Below are 25,309 nucleotides of genomic sequence, written 5' to 3'. Positions count from 1 at the left end.
GGAGACCAGATCTGGACAAAGTGCTTAGGAAAGGTGTAGTAAAGTTGAGCAGGTACAGAAAAAAGAGCATTTAATGTGATCCCGGAGTTGAAGCAGCTGCCTTTAGAGGAGAGATTGGTAAGACCGTAAAGCCTTCATTTTGAAAAGGCTGGAGCAAGATAAGATCAAGGTTTACAAAACCACAAAGTAGCAAATAAAACACATGCAGGACCATCACGCCCCAACTCCTGCAATACCAGGAGTAGGGGGCATTTGGTACATCTGGGAAGAGTGTTTCAAAACGGAGGCAAGATAAGCACTGCTGTTATCTTATAGGCGATTTAACTTCTGGAATGGGTTGAGGTGAGGCACAGTGGAAGTGCACTGCACTTGCAGTTTCAAAACAAGATCAGAGTCGTAAACAGCAGCCCTCAAACTGGAAATGGAAGGAAATAGACAGGGATGTCCCCTCCAACATCCCTAACAGAAGAGCCGGAGATGTTAGAGGACCACGCGGGGATCAGGCTGCAGAAGGCAGCCAGGCTGATGTGCCCTCCCTGAGCAGGAGACGGGGACAAACCCTCATCACTGGCTTCAGCACACGTGATGTCCTCTGGTTTACAACATTTTGCATAAGATGATCAAACAGTTCTGTTTGTCCTCAACTCTGTGGCCCCATGATGTTGGACAGAGGGCTTTACAAATCCGCAGTGAACTAAAGTGGTTACCAGGCAGGAAACACAGGAAAATGGCTAGAACTGACAAGTAATTCCAAACTACAGCAACCATTGAATCTCAAAGCCACCGCTGAAATCTCCTCCTCCTCAGTTCATGCTTTTTGTGCCAAAAGCATCCCACACCACGGAACTCCGCAGCTCACCAGGACAAGGGCAGGATTTCAGTTTGTTTGTAGCCGGCCCTGACCTGGGCTTGCAGCGAGGACTGCTTTGGATGTGCCTGACCTGAGAGGGCTTGCTAGCGCATCACCCGCAACAATGTGCAAAAGCTGTGCTCCTGGTAATTAATCTAACTTTCCTTAAACAAAAGATTGTGTTTTCTAAACACCAACCATCGGAATATTTAGTGTTTTCTTGCCTTACCCTTGTACTGAATTACTTGCAGTGAATTTGAAGGCAAGTGTAATTAATCCAAGCTGTATATATGTTTATATAGTGTCTGTGCTCTGGCAGGTGCTGACAGGTTTATGAGAAGTAAATTATTACTTGTTAGGATTTATTTTACTTTTTTAAAGAAGCCAGTCTGGAGGCTTAATCTGATTATTTTTCCCCAGTGCAAGACTAAACAGACAATTCTGCTTTCTTGCTTCCAACTTCGCTGTTCCTGCTAATAGGACAAGCACTGAAGCTCCATCATGGTTTCATTAAGGATGCATCAAAGTCACATAGCACTGGGTAGGGCACACAGAGTGAAGGGAAGAGACCTCAACATTCGGGAGCACAGACACATGATAAATATGCAAAATAGCTTTTGGATACAAAGAAATTATTAGGAGAAAATAAGATACTGAAAACATGTATTTTTTGATAGGAGTGCTGTAAGGACCAGCTTCATCAGTTACACGAGTCTTATCTAATTCTATACTGGGTGCCGCATGCACCATGAAGCCAGCGGAAAGAAATTGCATTGGTCATGCTGCATGAATTTTAAATATTATTATAAAGGGGATGAAATTCAGGCAGCAAGTGCTTTTCCTAATTTATTTTCCTTCATTCTTTTAATGTGGATGCTTATTACAGTAATAATTAAAAAAGCTATGCATATTCAGGGTGAAAGAAAGCATATGATGAGCTATATGTATGCACAGCAGGCAGTATTACAATTACCTTGATCACAGACAAGTCTCTTTCGCATTTGTGCCATCAAGTTCCGATGCTTACAAAATGAAAAGGTATATAAAGAAACAGGATAAACTGTGGTGTAAATCAGCTTGAAAACATGCTTCATGTGACCTTGGACACTCTTTATTCTGTCCATTGACCTTCAGAAAGAAGGCTAAACAGACCTCTGCTGTTTACTTTCCACTGAAGCTGATTAGTTATGTGTGGACATATAAATATCAGAAGGCTAACACAACGTAGCTCTTCAGAGACTTAACAATATTTACCGGTGTAACACATTTTTTCATATAAATAAACAGATTTATATCCACCAGCACAAATGAGAGAAAATTATCAACAAATGTTAAAACCCAATACAAGAGCTGACTAATGCCAAAAGCAAGCAATTGTCAGGTGGCTGTTGTGCAAGAGAGTGGGAAAGAAAAATAAGTGTATTCTCTTGGAATTAAGACTTTCTCTTTCTTCCTCTGACCTTACTTGTCAATGCTTTTTTTTAGTATTTTTTTCATTTTTACAGCATTTTTAAATTTTTACCTCTTCACCACCAGCAATATCTTCAGCACTCAACTGGCAAAGGAAAGATGTGGGGGACTAACCAAATGCTGTTTTCTTGTTGATCAGAACCATTCCCTGTACCCGTTCTATCTCTAGTTGAAGCATACAGATTGAGCAGTGAAATGTGCTCTTGTAGTGTTTGAGACCATCAGAAAGATAATATGGTAGGAGTGGCAAATGAAAAATCAGTATCAATTATCTTTTGAGAAAAGGGATACAGCAATTTATTGTGCCTGCTGTAGAGAAGAATAAAAATGAGGAGAAACGGCTTCATGCATAATCTCCAGATCAACTGATGGGATGTGGCAAATCTACCTCCTGTGCTTGCTTTTTATTTATTCATTTGTATGGATATGAGATGCAATCTTACTCGGCGTAGAAATACTGTATTCTCTGTGCTACAGCGAACAGCTTTCACCAGAGAGGCTGGGTGCCACAGTAAGCGCCATGAGATTCCCACCCTGAGGATGAAGTCCGTAAGAGCTACGACTGGGGCACCGAGGTGTTCTGGGACCCGCTGCTGTGCCCCCGGGGAATGGCAATGAACAGGCTGTCTTTGTGTGGGAGCATGGCGACAACCAGCTGGAAGAGCAAGGGCACCCTTTGCCACACGAGCAAACAAAACCAAAACAGAGTTAATGGCCTCAGCCAGTCCTAGGCCTCCAAGTGGAATTTTGTATTTTGAGTACAAGCCACTTTCTGCCCCCTTACTGCTGAAACAAAAGAGGAATTAAGGAAAAATATTTACACTGAAAACATGCAGCAGCATCACTAAGCCAGCATCCCCATTCCCTTTGACTCACGTTTGCACAGGCCCGTTTTCTCCCAGGATGGGCTTCCCAGTTTTCTCCCAGGATGGGCTTCCCAGCCCCACCAGTCCCCAGGGGCCGGTGTCCCCCGACCCCACTGCAGGCACACGCTGCCGACAGGCTTTGCGTAAGTACGTGCAAAAATCCAAACAGCGCACACTTAGTGACACAGCAATCGGTATCTCCAAAGCTCACACATACAAGCAATGATGTTTTCCCTTTTCTGAATTTCTGTAATGCTCTGGGGCATTCGGCACGGCGCAGGTCAGCGCTGCCGCTGGCATTTCAGGGATGGTGACTTTGTGGCTTCATCGGCTTTTACCCGCAGGTGTGAAGACCTGCACTGCTGCTTCTGTGCACGCTGCTTTCAAGAACGTTCCCTTCACGCCTTGATTCTGACGTTAAACCGCAGGGATCGGAGCTCCTCAACCTAATTCCAATTGAGGATTAGATCGAGGTTTAGATTAGTGACCAGGATCACTAAACCGGCTCCTGGCGAGCCCCGAAACACCCCCGCGAGGAACGCGAAGCGATCGGCGAGCGGGGCCGCCGCCGGGGAACGCGGAGAGGGAGGGGAGGGCAGGGCGAGGCCCCCTGCCCGCCGGCCGGCGGAGTCACGGCTTGGCACGGACGGCCACGGTTCCCCACGCCCCGCTCCGGCCGGGCAGGGCCGCGGGTGCTGCAGCAGCGCTACAGCCCGGCCCGGCCCCGCCGCCCCCCCCCCGGCCCCGCCGCCCCCCCCCCTCCGGCCCCGCCGCCCCCCCCCCTCCCTCCGGCTCAGCTCCCCCGGCTCGCGCCGCGCCTCGCAGTGACGCACGCGCCTCCCCGCGCTCGGCGCGTGCGCGGCCCTTGGCTCCGCGCCCGCTCCCGCGCCTGCGCAGCCGGTGCCCACCGTCCCGGCTCCCCGCCCCCTCCCCCCTCCCCTCACGGCGCGGCGCGTGTGACCGGAGCGGCGGGAGTCAGTCAGCGCCCGCGGAGCGAGGCCCCCGAGCCCGCCGCCGCCACAGCCGGCCGCCGAGGGGGCGGGCGGGGGGGTGGGGGGAAGGCGGCGGCCTCCTCGGTCCCCTGGCACCATGAGCATCGAGATCCCGCCGGGCCTCACCGAGCTGCTGCAGGGCTACACGGTGGAGGTGCTGCGGCACCGGCCGTCCGACCTGCTGGGCTTCGCCGCCGACTACTTCGCCCGCCTGCGAGATGCCCGCGATCAGGAGGCGGCCGGCGGCGGCCGCAGGGTGGTCAGCTTCGACGGGGAGCCCATGCAGACCGAGTCCAACGGCGAGGAGGAGCCCGACCGCGGCGACGAGGACTCGGACTCCGACTTCGAGCGTAAGTGGCGGCGGCGGCGGGAGGAGACGGCGGGAGGCTGCGAGGGGCTGCCCGGGGCGGCGGCTTGGGGCCGTGAGCGGCTGCCCGGGAGGAGGCTGCGAGGGGCTGCCCGGGGCGGCGGCGGGGGGCTGTGGGCGGCTGCCCGGGAGGAGGCGGCGCGGGGCTGCCCGGGGCGGTGAGGAAGGGCCCGGAGCAGCGGGGTCCTGCCCCCCGGGGAGGAAGCAGCCCGGAAAGGCGCCTCCGCCGCCCCGTCCTCGGTGCCGCTGCCGCGGCCGATGCTGCTGGGGGCTGCAGGGCGAGAGCGGGAGGGATTGAATGGGGGGAGGCTCCGGCCGCGGCCCCGGTGGCCCCGTTGTGCGGCGGCGGGCGCTGCCGGGCGGCCCCGGGGGGCCCTTCCCGCCGCCGCTCCGTGCCGTGCGGAGCGGTGCGCTCGCAGCACTGGCCGCCCGCCGGGAAGAGCCTCGCCCGCCCTGGCGTTAGGGCTGCGGGCTCCAGCAAGCCGCCCTTTCCCTGGGCGGGGTGGCGGAAAGCAGATGCACGGAGCTGCCCTGTAACGGCCAAAATCGCGCCTGGGGTCTGAGCAGGGTTATCACAGTGAATTGAGCCATGCCAGGCATGTGATAGGGAAGATCATGTGTTCTTGTGCAATCTCTTCTGTACTTATCTTTACGTTTCTGTCTTTACATCAGCGTGGACAAGTGTTTCACTGAAGCTGGGGACGTTTATTGCCACTGTTGCATGCTTTGAATTGGTTATTACAAAGCACTGAAATAACTTTCTAACGTGTTGCTAAATAGCAACAATTCAAACCCATCTGTATACTCCTGTTCGTATTGTAGCTAAGATACGCGCTCTCTGAGCTAGACAATGAAACACCACTTGTGATACTCCCATTTTTTATTCTGTCAAAACGTACTGTGTGTGTTGTGCAATGCACAGCGTTTATTACTTGGGCTGTAATTGAGCTTCAGTGCAAAAAGTTATTTAAAATGTTTTTGTATGGTGGTACTTGGCATACCCAGAATTTTGGACCAGAAATTACTGAGTACTTGTTATTTGAAGGTAACTTAAGGGGGGAGGAAAAGGTGAGAAAAGGCTTGCTTCTTTTAAGCTTTCAGTACCCTCATTTGGAAGTCTTGTGCCCTTGACCTCTAACGTAAGTAAAGGTTTCTGACTTTTATTGATAAAGGATCCTCTTTTAGACCAGTTACTATATGTCACCTTGGGGATAAAATGCGTTCTCAATGTCTGTTCTCTGGTTAACAGTTTTAGAGAAACAAGAAAAAATTAAACCGTGGAACAGGTAATTGTTTTTATTAAGGAAGTGTTGAGAGACCAGCTATTTTTCAGTCCTTTTAGACTGGGAACTTCACAAAGTAAAACATAGTTTCTGCTTGTGAAAATATACAACCTAAACAGGACATGGAATATGCAAGAGGACAAGAATAAAATGTACAGTCAGAATGAATTAAAAAGCAGTTTGCAATTCCTGTCTAGATTTCAATGTTTATTTTTTTCTAATGATAGAGAGGTTCTGTTTAGGGCATGAAGAGGAAAAGATGAAAGGTGTAGGGTGAAAAGATGGACACTGGTAGTGACTTTGAAGTTAAGGGGATGTGCAAGTGTGAGCGCAGATTTATGCTAATAATTACAAATGATTTTGTTTGTCCTGCAACCCAAGACAGCAAGCATCTCTAAATATACAAGAAATTACATTTTCCTGTATAATGTATTATTTTAAAATGGAAAAATTGCAGTAAATACTTGGATGTGATTTTTAAAAATGTGCAATATCTTTGTATATAGTGTTTTCCTTTTTAAAAAAACCAACCAACCAAAACAAAAAACATAAACAAAAAGCACCACTCCACCAGAGCTTTTCATGTCATTGAAAGCATCTTTTCTATTTCTTTGTCCTTTTATTTTGTTTTAGGGTTTGAAAGACCTTCTTCAGGAAAGTAAGTGTAAAATTTTCCTCATGAATGTTGGCAACAGCAGCTGGAAGGATCTTCTGAAATTAAATGTTTTCAGATAAAAATCGAAAAACTTGATGGTGACTAACAGTCTTTCACATACAGCTTATATGGTGAGGCTGTCCAAAGTGGAAAGGTGGTACCTTTACTTCAAGTTCCCGCTCATCATCTTTCTATCTTAGAAAATTAAATTAACAAGGCTGGTCAGTGTCACTTGTAGTCAGAGCCCTTTAGGCAAGTGGCACAGTCAGTAATGCTGTCTTGCTTCTTATCTGAAAACCCACGCTATTCCGTCCTTACAGTTTCAAAGACCTGGGGGAGGAAGAGTGCAGCGTTCTATTTAACGGCAGGAGAGGGTCTCTGTAGGGTCAGGGAAAAAATTCTTTCTTACGCTGTTTAACAGTGTGGGTGGCAGTCAACCATGGCCATGTATCTTTTAGATTTCCATTGTAACTGTTGTTATAGAAGGCTTTATTAAAGAGAAAATGTTAAGTTGGAGGTTCTGATATCTCTGTCTTCTATGACTAGTATGGCTAGGACAATACTTCTGCCTTGTTGTGGAAGACCAGATCTTGTGTGCTTACAGACTGCTTAGCATTTAAAAGACACTTAAGGGTAGAGAAAACACAAAATGAGAGACTCATATAATCTCAATGGACAAACCCTAGTACTGTTTATTTTGCATTTTTTCATCTTGGACAAGTTAGGAAAGACTTAAATAAATTTCACTGTACTTTCCTAAGTTAACACTTCATTACCTTCAAATTGCAAAGACAGGTCAAATGGATGTTTTAAATATAAATGGCTGCTTTTAAATATAAAGATGAAAAAAATTTGCAAATTTTTATGTTAAGAGAATTTCAAGCTATCTTAAATAATTAACCTGATTGTATATGTTGGGGGTATGAAAGATGTCTGTACAAATAACATGCTTGACTGTGTCTGCTTTTGGCAAGTATTTGTGTGTCTCACTAAGCTGTATCTGTATGCTATGAGTTAAGAGAACACTTTAGCTATCTGGTTTCTTTGTATGCTTTGAGTGCATATGGTAATAGAAGCAAGAAATAAAATCAGAACGAGCTCTTGGCCTTTGGTGTAAGCTATGTGGCAGATGACTTCATGTAGTCATAGTGACACCAGTGGTTCCTTTCCTGCTGTAATGGCACTCCATCAATTTGGTAAAAGTCACTGAAACTAGACTACAGAAAAGGCTTCTATTGTCTTGTGACACTCAAGAAATTACTTCCAGGTTTATATTTATTCTCTGAAGCCCCTGGAGTTGCATCCCTCATTTTAATTGGTTTTGTATATGTGATCAAAGGACATCAGGATGTAGCTGTTCAGCAGAGAGTGGAGCAGTGTAAGGAATGCGTGGAAAGAAAACTATGATAGTGGGGTGGGGGGAAACCTCCAGAAACATTTATCCAGTGGGCTGTGGCAGAGAAATTGTATGTACAAAGCTTTCCTCAGAGCCTTTACTTGATTGGTATAACTGCAAAATTGACAAGTTGATAGAGTAGGGAAAAGAAGCAAAGTAACAACTTCCAGCATCAGGCTGAGGATGTAACCATGGACAGATGTATTCTTAAAACGTGTCCTTGATCATGACACTTGTAATTTTAACAAGGCAGCTCTGAATGAAAGTGTTAATACTGTGAAACTAAAGGCACATAAATGGTCTGTCCACTGTTTGAGACTTCAGCCTGGCTTTGGGAAACCTACTGTGAGTAGTACATGTGAAGGAAGGCAGGCAACTTTCCATCCCTGTCAAGTGAGGCAATTGCACAAAGTTGCAAGGTGCTGCACCGTTAACTTTCTGGTTTATGTCTCCTTGTTTGTAACAGTAATCAGTTAATTTAACACATCCCCCCCCACCTCATGTTTATTCTTGGAGATATTAAGTATAACTAACAGTGGAACTAAAATATTTTTGGGATTATATGCTAACTTGAGCAACTTGGATGTTTTAACTAATGACAGGCATTTTAGTGCAAATCAAATTTTTCCCTCCCTGGATTTTACCTTGATACTGAAGGAACAAACGTGCACTTTTCAGCGGCTCCCTGAGCAAGAGAGAACACTTCTTAATACATTGCTTTTGAAGTTAGCCTCTTCAGTGTGCTCTGTTGTTATGAAGGAAGATGGTGCATATGAATCTGGATGAACAGGTGAAAAGATCCTGTTTAGTTCTCCACTGAGCTTCTCAATTAAAATTCAAGGATTTGGTAAATATCTTTAAAACATCACTAGGGATGTCTGAGCAAAGGGGTTGCAGAAGGGAGTAGGGAAATGCACTTTTAAGTCATTAGATCTTGGATGTGATACAGAGTAAGAGCTCAGTTCATCTTTGAAATAATTATCTTTTCAATTGTTAACAGAAGTGCTAAATATGAAACCTTTCAGATCACTTCTTACTCTTAAGCATCATTTGCTTATGCTTTGTTATTCTGTACTTGACTGACATGTCCTGAGAAATTCCTTGGAAATTACTGTCTTACACCAATCACAAAACATTTATGCTCTGCCGATGTCAGTTTACAGATCAGGCATAACTTCTTGCTGTTTTCCTGAAATAATTAAATTAATTTATTGAATGATAGAAGTCAGATGATGTCAAGACTTTTGAAGGATAGCATAAGAAGGGTTGTGGTCCTTCTGAAGAATACTGTTCAAGTTTTCACATGTAATTCAGATTCATGGGTTATTGCAAGTGTTCCCATGAGACACTGTCACCTTTAAAACTGAAGTATGTTTAACTTTTTGGTAGTACTTTCACCTATGTACTTTCTACATAATTGTTAATTTACTGGGAGTAAAGCACAGTAGCGCTCTCCTCACTCTGGTTTTTTTTTTGGTCCTTAACATTGAAAGAGCCTCTCATTGCAGAACATCTGTTTTACAGTATTATGCATTGTATGATGCAAATTCAGACCAAAGAATAGCTACTTTACTTAAAATCTAGGTAGCACTGTACGCACTTTCATAATCTGATAATTACTAGTGATACATCCTTTTTTTTTTCTCTTTTGAAATTTGACTGACTCATGTGGCTTAATAGCTTAATAGAAATTATAACAAAGGTGTTCTGTGCTCTACTCGAGCAGTTTCTAGATTTTTGGGGAGAGGGAGGAAAACGTTCTAGATTATGATCTAATTGTATTAAGCCTTTGAGTTATAGCATACAAAGAAAGAAATACACATTCTTTCTTTATAGTATGTTTTAAAGGGGTGTATGTGTAAGTGAGCCTAGCAACCTGAAGGCGTAGAAGAGTCTTTAGAGTTTTATTTATTCCTTGATCTACATCAATAACATGAATTCGGTTATGAAGCAAAGTATTAGCGATGCATCTATGTTTTAAGAGGACTATATTTCTACATTTACTTTTCAGATTTTTATAGATCTTGGCAGCATTGCATCTTGAATGGGTTTAAAAAAATACCAAGTGAAAGACTACCATTGTGCGGCTGCTGTACTTGCACATCTCTTTGCTTTTGCTGAGACAGTTCACACTGACTTAAATCTGAAGGATTAAATAGTGTCTGCTGTTACTACTAATGGAGCTTCATTCCCTATAGTTATCTTGTTCATACAGGGGAACTTTGAAGATAAACTTAAGTATTAAGGAAGACTGATACCACTTCTCTTCAGTTACGCGCAAAAAATATCTAAAGCTTTTTTCTGGAGGTCTTTTTGCTTTTGTATTTGCTTATCACAGTGTTTTGCTTTTCAGTATTTGTTCTTAAGATTGTACTTACTCTATTAACAAGGCTAGACTAGGACTTTTTTAACTAAATGATGTAGTTCTAAGGAAGTCACCATTTGTATCTCAATGAAGCCCGAAGGACCATAATCTTCAGTACAAATGAAGATTTAATTAAAATACAGGTGTAATACATTGTTCTTACCTGAGATAGTAAAAGAACTGAAAAGTATCTAGTGAAGGGATAAAAGCTGCTGGTTGGATGAGAAACAGAATTGTAGTTGAGTTGACTGAAATCTGCAGAAATCACTGGATATTGCTAAATGTATATTGATTTACATAAGGGGGAGGAACTTCTGTGTTAATTTTAAAATACAAGTTTCTTCCAGTTTTGACAGGGTATGTTTACAGTGTTGTTTTAACATCTTGAAACAGCACTTACTATTCCTACAGCATCTATTACACAGTCCTTACAATCTTGAGGAAGATATCCTCTTATTCCAGTTTCCTCTTAGTGGCTTGCCATAATTGTTCTGCTTTCCTTAAGTGATTTGTACATCCTAAAATGTGAGGAAGCAAGTAGTACTTTTATTTGTTTTAAATTAAATTTATTTTAAATTCATATTTGTGGTCTGTTGTATCTAGTAACTTTTCACTTAACTGTTAAGCTCAGTATTTCCTGAAAAAGCTTTTGGTAGTAGGTGTAACTGTGGACATAAATTAAATTCTAGACTCTGTTTCTGCTCTTTTAGCATCCTGCTGTTACTTTGGGCAAATAGAAACTATTACTATGTGTACTAGCCTGTAAAAAGCGCATAACTAACTATAGAGGATAACTAACCTCTGTAAATAATTGCTGAATTCTTAAAAGCTTGTGTTTCTGTGTTGAAAAAGTTTATTGTGAGAAAAATTGTATGAAACTTCTAAAATTGGGTTCTTCTAGCTGGTTCTAAAATTAAGCTAAAGGAAATTATTGTATTGCAGTGGCACATATTGTACTGAATACTAGCTGCTTTTTAATTGTGCTATTTTTTTAATTTAATCAACTAATATTAGAGTGCTGAGACAATTCTGTCAGTGTTGCAGAGTGCTGTCTTCCCCTTTTGCTAATACTGGAGTTTACTTGTCCCCTCTTACCTAAAATAGAACAATGGAGATCTTGGGGAAGAGGAGGAGACAACAGAGAACAAGCTCACTTCAAATTATTCACCAGTCAGTCATTAAAAGGCATTAATCTTTAACAAAGAGCAGTTTCTCATTATTCAAATGAAGACTGGAAGTGTAGCCAAGATGAGCTATGAATGTTTCTCACTGGCTTTAGTAATGTTTTCAACTTCATGAATGATCATTCATATTTTTTTGTGAAAGAAGAGGGAGACAATGACAAATACAACTCTGACAAACGTACTGGCTCTTCTTTTAGAGGGATGCTATTCTTGCCTCTTTAATGGTCCTTTAGATTCCTTTAGATATGCTGCTACACTTACATCTTTGTGTTCCATGCCTGGCTTTGCATCAGTACTTTTTTGGTATATAAGAATTGTTTGAGGTTTTTTGATACATCAAGATTCTGTGATTCCTTCTTTTTTCCTGCATTACCATCGTTTCCACAGCAAATGATGTGTATTCTTCTGCACTCTGTATTTTTAATATCTTTATGCATCACTGTAATATGAAACAGACAAGGTAAATTGTAAATCATAATCATAAGAACATTGGTTAGAAAAGTAACTAGTGGGGAATTTGAGAAACCTGAGTGTGGTTGAAACACCCATGTATAAAAGACTCTGGCACCAAGATACTAATTCTACTAAAGGGTCTGTGCTTACGAGATCCTTTAACGCACAAGGATCATTTTCTTTTAAAAGTATGGATCTGAAAGAGACTGTCAGGTGGAAACTTCAGAAAGCTGTTACACAGAACAGCTGAGTTGTGGTCACTTCTGTGAGGTGGTGAAAATTATGGTGATCATGGCAGTGTCCTCTGTGTGCTTTAATGGTTAGGATACTTAGAGAAGAGATTCAGAAGAAACCAAGCCTGTCTTAACAGTTATCATACTGCTGGGATTTGGCCTCTGTTTCATAAATATACGGTAAAGTCGTGTATAATAAAGCCCAGCATTGTGTTAGTAGCAGTTTTGCTGCTAGCTCTTTCCGTACTGGAACATTTCTGTGTAGAAATTGCAAATGAGTAGTGGCAATTCTGCTCTGCATATAGACTTGGAAATTCCCTTTAGCCAGGAAGACATCGCTAGGAACAGCCTGCCTTCATGGCATGTGGGAGGGACTGCAAGTATGCCTTCTGTAGCGTTGTTTTTGTGATAATTTAAAAACAACAACGAACTTGGGTTTTATTTTTATAAAACAATTTAAGCCACTCTATTCCCTCCTTCTATTTCCTGTTAACTTTGCGAGGGTGGTTTGAAGAACAGCTTCACTTCTCCTCAGAAGCCTGCAGGAACTCCCTTTCCAACTGGCCTGATGTCAGATTTTGTTTTGAGGTCATCTTAGAGAAGTCTGGAACCCTGCGTTCCTTTTTGGGTGTTGGTGAAGTCCAAACCAAGATGGTCCGTGTTCAGGGGCTTTACCAGCAAAATTGAGCAAATTGTCACAAGATAATTTCTCTAAACCTTGTGTGAAGAAGGATTAGCATTGCAAGTTGGAGATGAAGTGCTGGCTTTGGTAAAAAGATATTCTTCCATCAGTAACTGTTTCTGTCCTCTGAACGGTGCATGCAGTGAAGGATTGAAAAGCACAAAGTACTGCTTCTCTTGGTGCAGAGCATTCTAAAAACATGTCTGGAGATTGGTGTGTAAACTGTGTTTTTTAGATGAGGGTTGAGAAACTACTCTGTAGTTTTCCTGTGTTTTTTTGAATAAACTATAATGCCAAGTTCCTTGTTGTTGGTGATTGTGTATTGACAGACTTATAAAGCAGGATGTCACAATGGCCCTTCATTTCCATTTTGGTTCTTCCTCCCTTGGGATTAGCATATTGTTTTATGCTTCCTATTGAGAAAACTATTCCATAGAAAAGATTTTAAGAAATGAAAAATACAAATATTTGTGTGCGTGGTTTTGGTTGTATTTCTTTTTTCTTCCCTGTTGGGAGCTCCAGTACACATTGCCATTTCTGTGGGCAACACTTGGGCTAATCTTGATCTTTCAGGAAGAATTGCTTCCTCGGGCACATGTGGGTAGTGTAAGGAACTGGTCGGTCTTAGGTTCTCATAGATGGATATGAGGAGTACCTCTCTATGAAAGATGTCTCATGGATAGCTCTGGAATAAAAATGCAAAGATCATGGAGTTACCTCTTTTTTTTTTTTTTTTTTTTTTGTCCCCCCCCCTTTTTTTTTTTTTGAAAGGAATTGTTCTGAAATAGTTTTTTAACGTTTCATGTTGTCAATGTTTCTGATTAAAATTCATAAGTATTTGTAACATTCAAAGCTTTCTCAGGGATAGGTTATGAAAGATGGCTCATTAAAATTGATTAACATTAAGTCTTCTGTCTTTGACACCTTTGTGGAAGGGTGATGGAAAGATTCCACAAGTATTCTTGATCTGAAATGCTAAAACGTAATACTCTTCAGAGTGGTGATGTTGCTTTAGATACTCCAGTTTCTGAAAGATATAAAAATTAAGCATCACTGGGTATAACTTGTATAATGATTTTAATCTTGCAATTGTGTAACTTTATCATAAACAGCCATAAACCTTACTTCTGTTTCTTTTGTATTCTGTGTGAACGTCTCTCATGTCCCTGTTAAGTATCAATTTCTTGCTGCTAAAAACATTTAATGTGTTGTACCACATGTTATTGTTTCATAGTGCTATGAAAAAAGATAACTTTGTATGATGTGTACTGTCTTTGCTAGTGGGTTTTTATAACTTTTTGTATCTTTTACATGCAGGCATTGTTAACTTCTCATAACTAAAAGATTTGTGTACCTTTTACTTTGAAGTAGTATGTAACAGTGACCTTGGGGAGCTTTATGCTAGAAGTTCTTCTACTAAAGATCAGTTCATCTGGAAGCTGAACCATTTAGTACTTGCCACTTGCTGCAGCTCACTTTGGTTAGGGAATTTCTTTTGTTACTGGCATATTTATGTTGGAATCAATATTAACTTGTGCCCTCTTGCAGTGACTTCAAACATTCATGAGCATTGTAGGTGTGGTTTAGGGACATGGTTTAGTGGTGGACTTGGCAGTGCTAGGTTTATGGTTGGACTCTGATCTTAAAGGTCTTTTCCAGCCTCAATGATTCTGCTATTCTATAGAAGGATTTTCCCTGATCTGGGGAGAACACACTGATTTTTACTATTATCCCTTCTTAGGAAAGAGGACAAATCCGTCTGTCTTCACCCTCCCTCTTTCCCCAAAATCCTCTTCTTGTCAGATTGCACAGGATGCAATTACTGAAAGTGTGTGTGTGTGGGGAGTGGTCCATCAAAATACTTTTTTACATGGAGATTATTCTTTTTACAGTTATACCCTTTTTAAATATATATATATGTTGACTTAATATTGTTAGAAGTACAAATCTGAAAGAAGAAAAGATATAAAATACATTGTTTTGAGTTGCGGTACAGAAGTTATTTTTGCTTATGATTTGTTTGTTTATCACAACCTGAAGATTGCCCAGATTAGAAGTTTTAACTTTTAAAATTTTTAAACCATATGTATTTAGAATTTACTCAAATTTATTCATACTTTATTTACTAAAAGAGCCTGTCACCAAATTACATCAGAATAGAACAAGATCCACTTGTGAATTATTGGTGAGTATGATTATACTGGTAATGTAGTAGTACTTCATGTTATATACACACAGATCACAGAATTGCCAGAGATGTCAGTAATACTTCTGTAGAATCCATGATAGTCTTCTGCATCTTCTGTCACATCACTTTGTGCCACCCCTCAGTCTGCTGGCTGTCATCCTCCCCCAGAGCTGAGGCTGTGCTACTTGCTGTGGTGGTGTGGAAGGGCTGGGTGCGATTCATGTTTTCTTGTCTCCCTAGTAAAGCACCAGACAAGAAAATTAACATGAATTGTAGAGTCAGTTGTGCTCATACAGAGAATCCTGCACCCTAGAGATGAGGGGAAGCAAGGCAGAAAACGTGGTGTCCACCACCACTGTGATTCTGAAGCTATCACTACAGGATAAAGTCATGTCAATCCTGTGCACGTCTCCTATCACTACTGTAGATAAATCTGTGTATAGGACAGAAGTTGTGGCTTGGTGTGATTTTTTTTTTTCTGTATTTGTTTTGCCTTTTTTTTTTTTTTTTTAATAACTGGAAAAGCAATAACTTCTGTTGCAAGTATATCTAGAACTTTTTATAAACATCTGAGCAGGGTTTTCTGGCTTCGGTTATTAAAAAATGTGATATGATGTGTGATACAATTTTTTTTCTCCAAATGTATTTTTTTGAACATCTTGTGTATGGGGACACTAGTTCTTTGACTACACTGGTTTTTGTGTTTCACAAATCAACACATCTTCAGTCTTTTTTTAAGCACCTAATTAAGAAAACTGTCAAAATCAGACTTGATGAAGAATTGAGCCAGCTTTTTAAATTGTTGATTTTTGAGAAGGGTCATTCACAAACTGTTCAGGCAAGAGTGAGTCTTCAGTGGTGGTTACGTATACAGGATAGAGTGCTAAATCCTAGGTAACAGTGACGTGGGGAAGGATGCAGAGGTTATTGTAGATGATCGGCCGATATTAGATGCCTTTTGTGACACTGGCTAAGAGGGCTAATATATATGTTGACATTTGTTCAGGATGTGGATGCTTGTTGGCTTTTATGTGGCATTAATAGAATAAGAACTTGTTTAGTACATTGCAGGAGGGGCATCACTGAAAAATTTAAAAAATGCCCAAGTGCTTGGTTTGCAAATACGGAGAATATGCGCCTTGTAAGAAATTGTAGAATCCCAGGCTATTTCTCAGCTTCTTCTCTTCCTCCCTTGTTCCCCCTTTCCCCTTTGAAAAAATCCAGCCAAACAAATTGAACTGCAACAGCCCAAAGCCTATGCAGTGGTTCTGTCAGCATTTATAGTTACCTACCTGGAAAAAGGATGTCTGAAACTAGAGGGTCCCTGAATGCATTTATCTGCAAATGAAGTTTACTTCTGTTTGCCTTCTTGCCATTGGAACTTAAACGGGAAGCAAAGTATGAGTTTTAGTGAACGGTTAGGAATCACAGGATGGGTCGAGGTTGGAAGGAACTTCTGGAGCTCATTTTGTCCAGCCACCCTGGTTAATCAGGGCTGTGTAGAGTGGTTGCACAGGTCCATGTCTAGATAGCTTTTAAGTATCCTGAGAAATGGAGACTCCAGAACCAACCTCTCTGGGCAACCTGTGCCAGTGCTTGGTCACCTTGCAGTAAAAATGTGTTTCATCATGTTCAGATGGATCCTCCTGTGTTTCAGTTTGTGCCCATTGGCTCTTGTCCTGCCACTGGTCACCACTGATAAGAGCCTGGCTATGTTCAGATTGATAAGATCTCCCCTGAGCCTTATCTACTCTAGGCTAACAGTCCCGGCTCTTTCAGCCGGTTCTTATACAAGAGATGCTCCAGTCCCTTCATCATCTTTGTGGCCCTTTGCTGGACTCTCTCTAGTATGTCCGTGTCTCTCTTGTACTGGGGAGCCTGGAATTGGACACAGTATACCAGGTGTGGCCTTATCAGGGCTGAGTAGGAGGGAAGGACCACCTGTCAACCTGGCAATCCTGCTCCTAATGCTGCCCAGGATACCATGAAGCTAATATGTCTTAACTAGCAAATACATGTGTACTTTTGCTGTGATTTAAATGTGGATGTGTGAGATTAGGCTCTGAATCAGCTTGAAGTGATGCTTAATGCTGGTGTTTCTAATTGAAATTCCTCTTGCTCTTTTATACAGATCAAATCAGATGGCAGCACAACCCATTTTAGCTTTGTCTTATGCAAAAACACACTAGGTTTCATCATCCAAATCAGTAATGACAGTAGGAATTGGTAATGAAATTAAAATTGACCCACATAAAGAACGATGGGCTTTTACACGCCTCCTGTTTTAGCTGTAGGATGCTATTCTTAAATCCTACCTAGGTATCTATAATGATACAACCCTGAGCTCAGGTTGACCTGGCAAATATAACAGCGTAACATCCATACTGGGTATATAAAACATCGTGCCCTGTCAGTGTTGCTAGTTGTTTCTGCAGAGCTTTAAATCTTCTCTTCCATATTTTTCTTCTAAATTGCTCTCTTCTGAAGAACTAGTTCAGTTATAGTTGTTTCTTACTGTCTGTCACATGAGATACAGTACCTGACTGTGAGAGTGACTCTAATCTGTTTTATCCGAGACTGTAAATAGCTCAGAGGCAAAAGAAAAAGCTTCTTAGGCTGCATCTCATCTGTAACTGCCCACGTTAGTTCTTCCTTTCTGTTCTAGTGCAAACTTGAGCAGATCAGCTGTATATCACTGATGAAAAAGCCAAGACCAACCCTTTTTTCCTTTGCATTGAAGCAGATTGGACGTGCAGCTACAAATGGTGGTCATCAGTTAGCTTGTTGTATGCTCAGGTTTGGGACTGAAACCCTCCTCTGTCCTCTGATTCTTTTTTCCTTTATTGCCCTTCTACCATAATGTGTTTTGAAATGGTGATGGATGTACAAGTACAGGCTTGAGACTGATGATGTGTGTATGCCCTGAGCACAAACAATTGAGTCTTCCCCTTCTGTGTAATTTACTTATTTGTGTTGGAAGCTGTACTGAGGCTAAGCAGTATCCGTTAAGCCAATTAGTCTTATCAGGGAAGGGCACTAGGGTTAGAACTGTTGGATCACAATGGCTTTCTGTTCTGTTGTTGTCTCTACATGTGTAATTATTTTTGTGGTGACGTATGTTAGATTTGTGTAAAAGTTTGTTATACTGTGGCGTATATGGTGGAAGTTGCATATTTCCCTATGAAAATGTATATTTCATGAAAAACAAGTGTATATAACATGTATATGTATTGCAGCATGTATATGATCAGTTTGGTGGTGTAACTACTAGTTGCTTGTCCTGGACAAAATCTTAAATTGTCTATGTATACACACATGTACATTTTTCTATATATGTTGCTGATCACTGTCCCATTTGTCAGAAACTTACAGAAGAGTACAAGGTGAAAATACATAGATGATCGTGAACATGTAGTTTTATGTTACCATGGTTTGGCAAGGATTTGAAGCAAACGATGATGCTGTTAACTCAGGGTTGTTTGTTTCTGAAAAAAGGTAAGTAACTATATTGTTCATTCTAGAATATTTAGTCTGACATTTTAGGAACCTGTCTTAAATCACTGAGCACACCTGTTAATTGAATAATTTTTCTCAGGTGCTCTTATATGGTTAGCAATGCTTGAGTTTGTGATTTTTATAAATGCTTCAAGCTTCATTACACAATTTCAATTGCAATGAAGTCTGGTTTTCTTTGTCCTCTTATGCATAAGTTAAATTTGCGTAGATATTTATCATAATGAAAGATGTGAGTGTTCAGTTGTATCAATTTGTTGCCTCTGACAATTACGGGTGACTATAAACCATATTTTGCTTATAAGTGGTTTAAGGTGCTAGTAAACTATATCAGGTATGGATGGCATTGTAGAACTGTTTCATGGTAGTAAATATTTGATTTTTCTCAAGATACCTTTTATGTCCTGATACCACGTTATTTAAAGACATTATCAGTCTCGGTAGGACCCTATACTAAGCCTGCCAAGCAGCTGCCAAGTGCAGATAGCCAACGTTTACATTCAGTGTTGTGTGTTGGTAGCTGTGACATGATTCCAATTAAAAGCTTGGTCTGCACACTGCAGATGTCTTCTGAATATTAATGTGTACTACAGACAGAGCAGATGGAATCTCTCTAAAATACAATGCAGTGAATGTAAAATTAAGGTTGGCTTTCTGGTGGAAACTGAGAGGCAGTCAAAATTATTTTTTTCTTTGTTTTTCATTGCTAAACCACAAGAGTACCTGTGTATTGTCATATTTTTTTCTACATATAATAGGAAATAAACTCTTCATTATGCATCTAACTAAAAGTACAGCATTGTGCCTTATTGAAATTGTCTTAAATGACAAACGTACCTAGAAAAATATTAGGAATGCATGCAACATTTGCTGTGTCTTAAAATATGCCTCTACCTAAAGGACAGATATGAGGCAATAGATGATAATTGAAATACAGGATTCTGTGAGTTATCTGAGGACTTTTTCATTGAGAAAGGCTGTATGAAAGTACATATAAGTGTGTGTGTTTAATTGGGATGTGAAGATGTTACGTGAGGAGTATTAGGAAAAAAGTTTGCCCTGGACAGGAAGGGTAGTATAAAACTGGGAAATGAAGTGTGACAAGAATATCAGTGGTGCACTGTAATGTAGCATGTTGCAAACACAGAGTTAGCTGTCAGAAGACAGCAGCGGTCCAGCTTTGAGAGTGTGTGGATTAATTACTTAAGTATTTACCATGCTTCTATGGCAGTCCCTGAGATACGGGGTAAAGCCTTGGCAGTAGGAATGTATTAGAAGCCTTGGAAATTACAGGGTAAGTGTAGTATTGAAACAGAAATTAGAAGGATTTCTGTGTGAGTGGGAACTGTAACATGTCTTTGCTGCTGCAGTTGTCTTCTCTCAGGCAGAATGCAGGTGTCTTGAGAAGGGAATGAATGGTTGGGTACCAGGGGAAGAGGTTATAGAAAAGGCAATGGCAGGGGTGTGAAATACATAAATCCAGTCCATAGTTTAACTGGCTAGTGTTATTAACGTAGCTGACATGCTTGTCTCCCACCCTTTTCATACTTAATTTTACAATAGCTTATACCTGAGGCTGTGTAAACACTAAAGCCAGTGCCAGTGATAGCATTTTCCACTTCATCCATATTACTTTAATGAAGATTTCCCCCCAGATCTCCATTTGGATAATGTTTGGCTATTGTAGTTATATTGCCTGTCTAGTATTTCTCTCAGTTACTGGCCTGTCTGTAAAGCAGAGGTTCCTGGTTTCTGCAGGGGTACTTAGCTAAGCAATATGTGTATACGTTCAGAGAAGTTGGCTGTGTGCTGTTCCCAAGGATAATACTCATGGGGTAAGAGTGTTTTTAAGATCTAGACCACTGATTTTAGTGAGACTGAGAGCAGAATTGTTGATGAGGTTTAGAAGAGGACAGCAGGGTCCGGGTACTGTCAGAGTGAGGCAGAGCTGCGTCTGGACCTCACTCGAGCTGGTTTTGCTGGTGTTGTCCCAGACCACAGGTATGGGTGCCATTTCCCTTAGGGAGGAGTGTAGGGAGGAGCCTTCAGTGGCTTGTTGCTCTCATTGAAGTTTTCATAATGTTTAATGCACAGTTGTTCAGGAGGAGTTGTTTAATTAGGCTTCTGGAAATGGAAAACAAGTAGTCTTGGCTGATTTTAGTGGCAGGTCAGAAGTAGTGACTGAGACAATGTTCTTCAGGGCATGAGTTATGTATGACATACATGACTTACGTATCTTAAACTTAACAGTGGTGCTTTACTGTGATAGAATGCAAATTTAGTAATAGTGAAATGTATAAAAATGTCTCAGGTTTATGTTGGGTTTTTGTTTGTGGTTTTTTTTTTTTGCTTTCTTTACATTGCATCCACCTGTTTACAGTTCATTAATCTATGGAATGAGATTTATGCAAGAGATGCAGGTGGAAATAATAAAAATGAAGTAGCTTACTGGACATAGTTAAATGACATTTTTCTTGTGACATTTAGAAATTATGTTCAGGACTTCCAAGTATGTTTGGTGAAACTCAGCCTTCCAAATAAACCAAGAGAGGTATAAGTATTTTTAATTTGTGACATAGAGCAATGACTTCGCACCTTTTAACCAATCAAAGGATAAAAATCTGACCAAAAATCTTTAGGGTATGATGTTTTAAGGGAAATGAAGATGTGAAGTTATCTGTGTCCCAGAAATCAAAGCCATAGTAAAAACAGATGAAGTATGAAAGCATTGCTTTAAGAGAGCTGTGCTTGTCTGGGTCAAATGTTGCTTTGAACAGCACTTTGGAAGTTTCTACCAAAAATATTTCAGACAAAGTTTGTCTTCATTATGTTTCAAAGACTTTAAGCTCCCTGAAGTATTAATCCTCCTGCCTAATATATCTATGATTCCGTGAAATAGGGGTGAAGTTTGAAAACAGGACTGGTAAGATAGAAGGGAAGAGGCAGGAGACATGGAAGAGGCTGTCTTTCCTTTGCCACTGCACTTAGACATGAGGGTGGGTTGCTCATGTTTCTTACTGGCCTGGTGATTCCCTAGATAAAGTGCAACTGTGTTTTCCTGTATGAAGCATTTATTTTAAGGTAACCTGCCTGAGTAATTTCTCCTTGATGTGATGTTTCTTTTACTCTGTAGGCTCATACTCATCTTTGACCCTTTCAGGCTCTTTCCTTTGTCAGAGAATCCCTGTGAAACTCACTCCCAAATATGTTAAGGATCTTTACTTTTTACTATCTACTTAATGTTGGGTTTGTAAGTTAATTTCATTCTAGCTGTTAAAACTTTTGTGATGTTATTAATATGGCTCCTTTGCTATCCTATCTCTGAAATGCCTTCCCCTTTAAACTCGCTTCTAAAGCCCAAGCAAATTTCCCTTTTTCACTTACTGTGTCTTTCTTGCTTTCCTGTACCCCTGCAGTGTCTTGCCTCCTCCAACAATGCTTGGAAGATTTGTTACTTGCTTCTTAACTTTCCTAATTCTTTGCAGTATCCTTCCTTTCCTGTGCAGTGTATAATTTTGTCTTTCTAATCCTTGAAAAAATGCCCAAGTCTTTCATTTCAGTCCCTGACAATCTGCATTGTAGTATCAGCATATGGCTATATCTTAAGTCATAAGATGTATCCTTTCAGCTGAGATTGTACCTTAGCACTGGAAATTTGTCTAACTTTGTGTCTGTAAAGCATGTGCATGCCTTATTGCTATCTCTTCATAACGCAGAGTACTCTCAAAAAATCAACACCAAAAAAAAAAGTGCTGCTTTTAGCTAGTTTTCTGAGACTTGTCAGCAAGAAATAGGAGAGGGCTGTGTGGGGCATGCCATTGCAATGTCAGATAATGCAGAGTGCTGCTTGGTAAGTGTTCAGTCGTCTGTACTTAGGCTTCAGTCAAGCTGTATTAACTCCTGAATTCTGAGAGCAGGGTTCGCTGCACAGTGGGGTCATAGTCCTTTTTCGTGTTGAATTAATATCTGCTGAGAAACATAATCAAAATAGTACCATGCATAACTGCTCAAATTCAGCCATGAAATGAGAATATTGAAATAGTGATACATTTTTCTAAAATGTCTTAAAAAAAAATATTCTTAACATCTTAGTCAAGAAGTGCTATTATAACCACATTTCTTTGGGAGTCAAGTACAGATTTATCTTGGAATTTATCAGCTGTTTAAAGTCTGTCCATTCCAGCGTGCATATTAGTTTTTCTTCTGTCTTAAAAAGCAAAAAAGAGCCAACCCAAAATAGCACAACAGCTTTAATAACTTAGTAAACCGTCTTTTTTTAACTGGCATAGATGACTGCCTTGTTGACTCAACTTTTTCCTTCCAAAGTAGTTATTACGCTCTGTCAGAGGGGTTCTAAAAAACTCTGAAAGCAAGGAGCTGGGACTCTTAAGATGAAGCTTCCATACAGTGTTTTTTCTATTGGTGTCCATAATTTTTAAATCCAAATTAAAAAAGTCAAATTAGAGACAAGGATGTGTTACTACTTTAAAAAATATTTTATTAGCTTTTGTTACTGATGAGAGCTACTTTTCAGTACTGGGAATGAAAAGATATGTGCCTTTCTTACCTCTCCTGCAGCAGAGAGGAAAAGTGTTTAATATTAATACAATTTTTGTTGTTGTTTTCCAGCTTAATAGATGTAAAAGTCGCTTACAGAAAAGTGTGCATACCATACACAAACAACCCTGGACCATGGTTTCCATTTTTTGCCTTTTGTTTTTAAAAAAAGTTCCATGTTCCCTCTGTTCATCCTCTGAAAAACTCGCTTCCTCCCTAGTGTTCCCTGACCTTTTGTCTTTCTCCAAATATCTGGCATGCTTCAGTTGACGCCATCAGAATCTCTCCTGCCTGTCTCTAATGAGGTTCCGAGTTTCCATCCTCTTCTGGGGGTGTGGGGGAATAGAAGGAAAAAAAAACATAAATAAATACGTGTACCTGTAAAACTGCCCATTTCCGTCTGTTTTGTTTTCTGAAAGAGATGTGATGTATGTATGGACTGTTAGGTTCCAGATCTGCCTCTGAAAAAATTGTAGTAGTTTGTAGCCCCACTCATGCTCCCTACCTTATCAAGCAGAGATGTAGAAAGGGTAAGGAATATGCCATTGTCCAGCAGGGGCATCCTGGAGGAAATTATGGATACATAGCTATTGTATTACTGACAGTCGCAGAGAACCCCATTATGTAATTATTTGCTGAAAAACAAATTCAGATGTTTGTTTATTCCAGGACTGCATATCTGATGATGAAAGTCTTGTTTCTTCTGTAGCATTACTTAATTGCTAGAAATTCTATAAAGTTGATACTTTTATCTTTACGTTTTCTCACAATTGTGATGGCTTATATTCATGCAAGTCCATTAACATCTTGGTGTGCAGAGAAACAGTTTGACAGCTGTAGTCTAGCACTTCCTTATCGTAACTTGATGTAACATTCCATAGAGACAGTCACGCCTCAGACTGATAATCCACTCTGCTTCTGGTATTTCAGCTTTAATGGTTTATAGTGTCAACTCATGTGTTGTTTGGATAATCATAATTGACTTGTTAAATAAGAACAGTTTACGTTCTGTTTCTTTTTGTCACTGTTCACATAGGATGATTTTGTGCCGTGATTCAATGGGAAAGTATTCTGGAAATCACCGATTACTGCTAATTTATTTTAATAAAGGTGGTATTTTATGGCTATGCTCTTTGAATTTATGCAACCTACTATAAACTTTGCTCCACCTTTCATTAGGAAACCTTCAAAAATTGTTGATTAGCATTACACGGAAGATCTGTGTTAAATTTTTGTGCGCACAATAATTTAACTTAGTCTGCTGCTCTAATTGTATCCAGTGTCAGAAACAACCAGCATGTGGGGTTTTTTATTACCCCAGTTTTAATTGGGAAGTGTTCATAGATCTTAGTAAAAAGTGAAGTGCTTGTGGAGGAAGAAAAATGGTTTTCAAGGTATCCAGTACAGAGTAGTAACATTTAGTACTCTAACGTCATGCCTGGAATGCCAGTTCTTCATTTGTCCCTGAGTGTTTTTCCTGTGACCCTGAACTGATCTTACGAGTTTTATTTATCCTTTCTGTAAGAATTTAATGTTCTTGGTACATGTAAGAAAAGCATAGCAATAGCTGGGAGAATGATTGTTGCGATTTTTCTGTTCATTTCAAGCTTTAGCATCTTCTGTAACTGTACAATGCTTATGAGTAGTATAAAGAGATAACTTACACCATTATGCTGGTAGTATAACTTTAAAAATCTTGCTGGTGTTTTTTACCAGTCACTTTTCAGTACACTCACAAAAGGAGGAGTCCTGTGCACTGTAGGAAAAACATTCTTTTAGATCTGATTTGTAAAGTTGGAGAATGATTTTACTGTACCTTGTTTGGCTTAAATACTTTGTTTGCTTGGTTTTGAAAGCAGCAGGGGGAAAAGGTAATATGTGTCATTTTTATATACTTTTTCACCTATGGGGCTGAGTCTTAACACCATAGTCAGAACTCCCTTGTAAGTTAAGCATGGTGAGCTAAGATCCAGCATCAGATGCTTCAAAGAAAATCTCAGTGCCAAAGCAAACTGAAGAATATAGGAGAAATTACTGTTTTGTCACTTTTGGAAGGTATTTAAATAATAGTAATGATAATGATAATAAAAATCTGTATTTGAAGTTAGTGGTTCCCAGCATTATACCATACTGGTCTTTGTTTATGAAATTTATATCCCTAATTTTTCAAGTGAGAAAACTAAATGGAATGGTGCCACTAACAAGTGGTAGTATAACTGCATGACAGTAGTGCTGTTTGATACAAGGTGCATTTG

At 40.5% G+C, this 25,309-nt stretch overlaps 1 protein-coding gene across 2 annotated transcripts in view; it reads left to right on the top strand.

The window, feature by feature from the left end:
• The first annotated feature begins 4,152 nt into the window (after nucleotides 1-4,152).
• PRKAR2A (protein kinase cAMP-dependent type II regulatory subunit alpha) overlaps nucleotides 4,153-25,309 on the top strand; it is a 68,649-nt gene continuing 47,492 nt past the window's right edge. The window contains exons 1-2 of one of the 2 annotated variants that reach the window (XM_040589321.1): nucleotides 4,276-4,528; nucleotides 6,462-6,486. In XM_040589321.1, coding sequence (XP_040445255.1) covers nucleotides 4,397-4,528; nucleotides 6,462-6,486 — 157 coding nt within the window. In that variant the 5' untranslated portion in view covers nucleotides 4,276-4,396. Of the gene's footprint in view, nucleotides 4,529-6,461; nucleotides 6,487-25,309 lie in introns of both variants that reach the window. The other variant, XM_040589320.1, reaches the window with a different exon arrangement.

Source organism: Falco naumanni, chromosome 4 (assembly GCF_017639655.2).
Source record: "Falco naumanni isolate bFalNau1 chromosome 4, bFalNau1.pat, whole genome shotgun sequence".
Lineage (NCBI taxonomy): Eukaryota > Metazoa > Chordata > Aves > Falconiformes > Falconidae > Falco > Falco naumanni.
Note: the sequence above shows the minus strand (reverse complement) of the source record. Positions and strands in the feature narration are given on the sequence as shown.